The sequence below is a fragment of the Pygoscelis adeliae genome, unplaced genomic scaffold, assembly GCF_000699105.1.
Source record: "Pygoscelis adeliae isolate BGI_AS28 unplaced genomic scaffold, ASM69910v1 Scaffold100, whole genome shotgun sequence".
NCBI lineage: Eukaryota > Metazoa > Chordata > Aves > Sphenisciformes > Spheniscidae > Pygoscelis > Pygoscelis adeliae.
Genome location: NW_008824034.1, coordinates 2804190 through 2812544, shown reverse-complemented (window position 1 = coordinate 2812544; position 8355 = coordinate 2804190). Strand labels below are relative to the sequence as shown.

General features: G+C 41.8%; 1 protein-coding gene across 1 annotated transcript in view; it reads right to left on the bottom strand.

Annotated features, from left to right (window-relative positions):
- The window catches only part of NRK (Nik related kinase), a 104107-nt gene extending 96639 nt beyond the window's left edge, over window positions 1–7468 (bottom strand). Inside the window, exons 1-2 of the mRNA XM_009331347.1 lie at window positions 7421–7468; window positions 6104–6169 (exon numbers count right to left, since the gene is read on the bottom strand). Of these exons, the coding sequence (XP_009329622.1) occupies window positions 6104–6169; window positions 7421–7468 (114 nt within the window). The remainder of the gene's footprint in view (window positions 1–6103; window positions 6170–7420) is intronic.
- Between the last annotated feature and the right edge of the window lie 887 nt (window positions 7469–8355).

The following is an 8355-nucleotide window of genomic DNA, read 5'->3' as shown; positions in this document are numbered from 1 at the left end:
TGGTTGAGTCCCCATCCCTGGAAGTATTTAAAAGACGGGTAGATGAGGCGCTTAGGGACACGGTTTAGTGGGCATGGTGGTGTTGGGTTGACGGTTGGACTCGATGATCTTGGAGGTCTTTTCCAACCTTAATGATTCTGTGATTCTAGTAGTACGCAGACTTCACGGGTGTTATTAAAAATCAGAGGCATGCAGAAGTTAAATACTAAACCACCAAACCGTGCCTCTCTAGTGTATTAATATTACAGTCACACACATTAAGCTTTCAAGGCAACCCGTTCATAAGCACCACAGCATTTCAGATCTTATTACAATGGCAGTAGCACATATTAAGCTCAGACTTATTCCTGCAAGAGATCCCTGTTGCCAGGATTAGCAGACAATCTCCATTATTTGTTTGCACTACTGAACCAAGGATCTACACAATGAGTTGTTGACTCCATCCAGTACACTGCAGCAATACTTCTTTATACACTGCTGCCTACAATAATTAACTAGTTTTTCATGTGGACAAGATAATCAGCTATGCTACTAAAAAACCAAATAAAGAAAATTAATAGACAAACAAGCACTTCTACCAACTGCTAGTGAAACAGAAAGTAGCATTTTGTCATTTCTACAAAGAACAACTGATTTCCCTACTTGACTCATCAAAATCTCAGTGCCTTGAAGGCTATGATTGGCTTCAAAACTGTAACTGACCACAAATGATAACAAAATACCCCGAGACAACATGACATTTTTAACGTCTCTGTTTGAGGCAGCTTGGAGACTCTGAAATTGCATTTCAGCCCCAAGACACACTCTTCAGAAGGTGGCTACTTCTGACCCACCCCCAGAAGGGATGGTTTTGGAGTTTTCAGCTTATACACGTTCACCTTCTGGACTGCACTGAGCATAACTGTAATGTTTCTTACCTTTAACCTTCCAGTAACTGCCTGAGGTGCTACCATCAATTAAGGTTTTCAATACAGTCCACAGACTTTAACACTTCATAACTTAGCATGGTCTTGTGATTCTTTCCGCGCAGTACCAAGTCTCAAAAAAATCACGTTGCTTCCCCCCGCCCCTCCCAACTTGGTCTCAATTACTTCAGCCAGTTATTCAATGAAATGAATTATGAAGAACTTAGCAGACTTTCAAATTGTTTAAGATAAGATGAGAAGTCATATTTATGCTTCACTACGCTCCTGCCACTGTACATCAACAGTAGAGTAACTCATAACTCACGTCAACAACTGAAGCATAATTCAATGCCAAGAAGCAGCTGTATTTAAAGAAAAAAAACCCAAAAAACCCAAAACACTTCCTTACTCAGACCTGCTTCCTTTTTGTATCCAGAGTCTTATGTGACTGCATAGAAATAAAAACATTAGCTGTGTGGAGCCACTACAGGAAGGCAAGGTTGCTTCCACCCTCTGCTAAGCCTCAGCAACAGCACTGCTTTGTCTTCATCAGCTGCATTACCGGGAAGCCACTTCTTCCCTTTTGATTCTCACAGTCCCAAACCAGAGCACCTCTCTCATCAAGTTCCCTGTGCCCTCAGACTCCATTACAGATACAACCATTCTGCACACACAGCAACTGCAAATCTGTCACGGTTTATCATCAGTCTGCAAGATCATACTCCAAAAAACATAATTCCCTGGAACTCGCACTGACCTCTCAATTCCCTAGGCCACTCGAAAATGCCGACCCCAGGAGAGGGCTAATCCACATCATTAAGACAAAGTCAAAAACCCCAGTCAGGTGCCTCTCAACATCAGAAAACAAGCAGATTGCACAGATGCTGCTGCTGACCTCATTTAGCCCATGAAAACTTTTTTAGAAGGATGAGGACTCTCAGAGCACAGATGAATGAGTAGGAGCAATTCCTCTTTATCTTGATAACTAAAAAACCAAAGCAGCTATAAACCCAGAGTCCCACAGTCTCTTCCAGAGCTCAAAAGCAACTGCCTGACCCAAACACTTCACTTCAGTTGCCCCATCTCTCCCTTTCCCCATTCACCCATTAGAAAAATGACCCTGCACTGAAAATTAAAAGATAGAAAATGCATTAACCGGCTCCTACTGAAGACACACCACTCAAAGAATACGAAACTAACAGCTGAAGTCTTCGCAAAAAAAATATTTCACCCCCCCAAACTTACAGTTTATTTATTACTAAATGCACAAGCACAGACCAAGATACAACTGTTCTACATCAAGGGTGATACACGATTGCTATCCAGCTCTTCTTAGCAATAGAGTCCAACCATGGAAGGAAAACAAGGCATCCATATAATTAAACTTCTTGAAGTAATGGGAGTAGGCAAAGAATTATTCAAATCACAACACTGTCAGGTCTTGACAGCCATACCTACATTGCAAGATACGGCCTCAAGCACACTAAGAGCAGTCCACGCAGCTGCAGACGTTAGCTTCACAATGCTTTCAAAGCATTTAACAGTACACCATGTGACAATAATGTAGCAACTACTGGCAAATAAAAAAAGATGGTATTTATAAATCTCCTAAATCATCTTCTGCAGTCTTACTGCGATCCCAAACAACACTCGGTTCAAGCTTCCTCAGGCAGCCTGTGAGAGGGGGTTCCAAGGCACTGCGGCTGCAGCCTAGGGAGGAAGCAAAACCCAAGAACTTGCGGGTGACACCTTCAGCAATCTTGCTTCCTCCCAGGTGACACCAACAGTTACGCGATGCAAAACACTCTCTGCCCTGCCTGAAGGTCTTTACTGCAGCTCCAAAAAACCAAAAAAACGCTGGCCCTCATACTTTGGAGAGCAACCCTACGTTCTCCGCACAGTCTTTGTGGTCCCTGGCCTTGAGGGCTCTCAGGAAGACGGACAGCCCTTGCAAAAAGCAGTGCATGGGAAGTTCAGAAACTTCTCTTTCCTGTATGTATTCAATGGAGGCGGTGCAGAGAGTGGACACAATCTGACCTTCAGCACTTCAAAGTTCAGGAAACAAAGGCATGAAAGAGTAACCACTCGTTACTTCTCCAACCACCAGCAAATGCACTACTTCCAACTGCCTTCAGAGAAGACTCTCTGCTACTACCTTCCATGACATCATTCAGAATCACCTCTTGCATAGTATTGCTCTTCAGATTTCAGCTCCCGGAAGCCAGCAATTAACTGAAAAACTCATCTGTCATTTCAAGAGATAACGAAGCCTAAGTCTCATGACTTCTGGGTACCATCTGATTTTTTAATATCTAATTCATACTTTCCAAAAGGCTTGAAGTTGCCAGTACTGGCATATTTATGTCCTACTACTTCATAAATTGTCAAAAAATCTGCTAGATTTTAGTCAGTTATTATATGCAAATCCCAACTTTATAACATTTCTAGACAGCTCTAGCATTATCATGGGTACAATTTATACCCCTTCCATTTCATTTAAAAAGACACTGAGCTGGAACTGGTCTGGAATGATTCAGTACGAACAATACTCTCCTTCAATAAATCTGTTAAACATTGTTTTCCAAATCTAATGATGAATCCTCTGAATTTTATTTTCATTTTTATGGAGCTGCATATATTAAAACATATAGCCTTATGAATCATCTTCACAGCCAACCAAGCAATTTAGTAATCTTGGACATAGTTTATTTAGCCTGAAATAAGCTTTGCTTTGATTATGTGCAAACTACTATGTGTATCTATTTCTGAATGTATGGAAGATTCTGACACCTCTGGAGGATAAAAACGTGCTCTAATGACATGAGTACATTATATGGGTAACTGAGATTACTTTATAACTTCAATATTTATGAACACAAGCCGATAGTAGACAAACTACAAAATGATTCCAGCATTCCCTAATTCACTCCATCAGTCCTAGCGTTGTATAGGTCAAAGGACATATTACACAGCAGTGAAAAAGAAAAGTGAATACCACAGCCTAACTTTTTATGGTCACTTCAGAAGCAGTTGTTCCATTGCCACCGCCCTCCTTCAGAGAAAACAGACATTTGCTCTGGTTGCAAGGCCAGCACGAGGGAGATGCCACCCGAGTACATTCAACTGGTGCTCAGCATCTTCTGCAGAGGTATTTCCAAACACACTGGAGCTTTGGACTGTGTGAAAACCGTTCACGACGGGCAGTACGCTGACTGCCTGCAGTTTGGAGCACGCACTTTGTATCTGCCCACCTCAGCTGTATGGCTCACTGTCATCCTCCCGCAAAGAACAGCTCCGTCCCCTAAGCCTCAGCCAAACACCCTACATTCAGCAATCACACTTATTTATATGAACAAAGCTTTTGCTATGGGTGTGTTTGCACGGAGCACAGTCACACATCTGTCATGCACAGTCCATCATCTCTCCATCGTGTGATGCATGTGCACAAAGCTTCCCCTCAGCACCCTCAACCTTGCAAGACCCTGTCTCTCAGTGCCTTCCTTAGATGTTGCAGCTAGTCCAAGTGCAGAATGAGCCGAGATTCAAATCACCCATTATCCAGAGCTGTCAGACCCTGGTCTCTTGTGTGTTCAGTGAAGAGCAGCCTTTGGGTGCAGCTTTTAATTGTCATTGTCAATATTTCTTACACATTTTGGCAACTAACATTCTAGTGAACCACACGATAGCTCAAAACATTTTCTTTTGCAGCAGAGAAGCAAACTATGTTGCTCCTTCCTGTTTCTGCCATGGTTAAGCAGCTGATTCACTCTCAACATCCTTAAAAGATGACTAGATTGAAATTTTTTCTCTCCCAATATAAAATAAATCCAGGCATGAAAAGAAAGCCAACTATTTCAGAGGCCATTTGGAAGCTTTAGGATCTTTTTACAGGTAGTAAAACTCTGTGATTACACTGACAACAGCACCCCTGAATGTCTCCTGGCTTCTAATCTGTCCATGTGAACCCCTGAGCCTCTATTTCTAATTTAGTAGTACTGACCTCAGTATCTGAATGACAATCTCAGAAACGACACACTTAATCACAGCAACAAAGAGTTACATGAGAAAGATCCTGCTTCTGACATAAAAACAAATTTTTAAAAATGTAGTATGGGAAAGCAGAAACTCCCCAGAACTGCTTCTGTAGAGTATATTCCAGAACCTTTGAAAGAGTATCTATAGCTTCAAAGGGAAACCAAAATGCGATCACAGCAGATCCACCACCAGAGGATGGATACCGAAACCTAACACACATTCAACGCACTGGAATCGGAGAAAGACGAACAGTCCTCCTGCATTTCTACATCAGGGCCTCCTTCTGCATTCTTCCTGCAATAGGGGATCAATGCAGAAAGAGCCTGCACCGATAAAAAGACACGTCATGCAGCAGCTTGTCGGCAGTGGGATCTGAGGGAGAAGTAAGACCAGACAGCTTCCTCCAGCGCCGCTACTCTTCTGATGTACCTCCAAGTGTTCAGCAGCACGGCCTTTTCCTTCCTCTGTCTTCCTTCTCCAAATGGGAACAACAGACTCGGTTCCCTATTTTATCATGTCTATTTTCTCTTCTTGGATCATTCTTAGGAAAGGCTTCACAGTGAAAAAACACTTTTCTAGGCTAGTTCTTACAACTAAATAAAGGTGTGCATCGCATAGTGTACACAGCATGTTATGGCAGACAACATTTAATTGCTGTAGTTTCTTGACTGGTAGTTCTGCTTTGACATCACAGCGACAAAGGTAATAACAGAAATAAAAAACTTCATAACCTGCCCGCAGAGCAGGGTTAATTGACACCTCTGTCTTGAAGAGTACTGCTGTTTTGGTCCTGACTGAGCTCTCCACTCAGTCCAGGCTAAATTTAGCCATCATTGATGTTAATTTGCGCCAGTCGCCTACTAAGTAATTTTGAGGAAGAGAAAATAATCATGGGACAGAAAAAACAGGGCAGATGGAAGTCAGTACGAAAGCCAACACACTTATCTGACCTGTGGCAGCAGACAGACATGAAAACAGGGCAGAAGGAAGGAAGGGACACAGTTTCACAGGTGACACCATTTCGCATTACACAGAAAAGACAGCAAGATAAAACAGGCTATTACTGGAACAATATTGTCCACCTTCTTAAACGGTGCTCATTTCTGCTTTAGGAAAAACAGTTTTATCAAGAACAGCATCATAAATTAAAGAGGCATCCAAACCTTATAGACTTGTCCATATGTCCCATTTCCAACAACCTGCACCAGTTCAAATATTCCCGCAGGGTCCTGCAAAAAGCAGAAGAAATAACATTATTTGCAGCAAAGCAACCACTTCATAATGGAGCGTAACTGTACACAATCAAAATGAAAACGTCTGTGGCACATCTCCTAATGATCTGTATTACACACTAAAGGGGAAATAGCCAAGTAACAGTGTAAGAAATACATTAATATTAAAGTTTTCAGTCAAGTTACTCAAAACTTTATACACAAAACAACTCAGTGAAGACTTGTAGCACGGCAATACGGCAGATACAGCAAATAAATGGAGATGTGTGAAGAATACAAGAACTCAACAGATTCAACTTAGCAGTAGAGTAAGGAATAAACTGCAGGCTTCCTAAAACTTAAAGCACTGAGCTAGCCTAGAGGCTGAGCTGCTGCTATGAAACACTTAGCACTAGCAACGTAACAAAGGAAAGAACCTAAATAATAGAATTGAAAAAAATACTATATAAAGCACCTGAGCCCAATTACCTCACAAAAGGGAAACGTGTCATCCCAGGCAACCTTAGCACTACAGGTAGGCTGAGAATGCTCAATTGTCCTGTTTTGCAAACAGAACAAGGTGAATTTGACTGAGGTATTGAAGTCTTGGCTTTGAACCCAAACCAGATCGCTGTTAATTTACACGAAAGATTCATGTGTCAGGTGGTCAGTCTACCATACCACATGAGCCAACTTGCATCCTACTGGTTTAGCACCAGTTGCTCTAAAACCAACCACTGCAACCACTCCTTCTCCAATAATGAGATGCTGCAGCCTTTCAGATATAGGAAGACCATCTTGTTGCAAGGCATGGGCAAGTAAATATTTGCTCCTGCATGACTGAGCACGTTAAGAAATCTGTTGCTTCAGTTAAAACTCACTGGAAAGATTTATATGAAAACATTAAGAACTCAGGAGACCAGTTTCTTGGTTTCTGGCTGAGCCATTTATCAGTCAGCTCATTTCTTGGGATGATAACATTGAGAGATTTATATAAAATATTATTAACTCCATGTGTCAGTTTTACCACATCTGTTTCAGCAATCTGTCATGTCAGTTGATGCCTATTGGTACTGCTGAGGGATGCGATACAGAAAAACTTAATCTCAGAAGTACAATTTCTATGACCCTGGTTGCAAAATATCCTTTTTTTAAGATATCAAGCTACTTCTCCGCTCCACTTATATGTTATTCTTTTAATTTAAGTAATGCTTTCTTCACATCCGATATGGAAACGTTTACTTAGGCAAAATCCCAGTGGAAACTTACCGGCTTTTTTTTCTGAGCAGATTCTGCCTTTACTGGCACAAATGTCATGATAAATGCCAATAGTTTTCACTGTCAGAGCAACACGGCAGACTTCCACAACTGAAAATACTAATGACTTAATTTGTTTTTGCCTTTAAGTTAAATGAGTTTTAATCTTGTACTTCCTGGATTGTCAACCTCACAAGGCTTTTTTTTTTTTTTAATAATAAAATAAACCTCATTAACAATGCATAAACCAGATCAAATCACTTACTTCTGACCCAGGCACGGGCCAGTCTTTGTCATTTCTTTTCTGTCTCTTGTTTTTAAGACAAGATAGTAAGGCACGGCCTTCTAGACTTCAACCCCTATTCCAAAAGCCCTCACACTAAAGGAAATCAATGGGACCACTCGCGTATGGAGCTAAGCACAGGCATAAGAATGCTTGCAACATTGGGATGTTTGTAAAGTGCTTTGCTTCCTTCTCATTTCTTCATTTTTCATTTCCTCTAGTCTTGGATATAAACGAGCCACACGCTTTGCTTCAGCAGAGCTGAAGTCAGCAGTAATCCATTGCCGCTGCTAAAGCAACAGGTGGGTGCTACAAACCCCTGCCTCACGTGCGACCTTCCCACAGAGCTGTGCCTTGGGTTGCACATGGTCTGTGCAGTAAAATGCACGGTGGCTCTCTGGGGAACTCTTCCAGACAAGGGCCTCCGTGCACAACATCTACTGTACTCCTCCGCGGGAAGCACGAGCAGCACCCCACTTCCACGCCTCTTCTGCAGAAAGTAGCACTGCTGAATTAAGAAGGGTTCATAGCGCGCAGAAACCTAGAGGAACTAAACTGCATTTTCAACTCGGAGTTTGCAACTGTCCCTCTCACTTAAATGCGTGCTCTGTCCTCACTCTTCTTCTCCAAGCTTATTTATTATGCAAATATAATAATGTGCCTC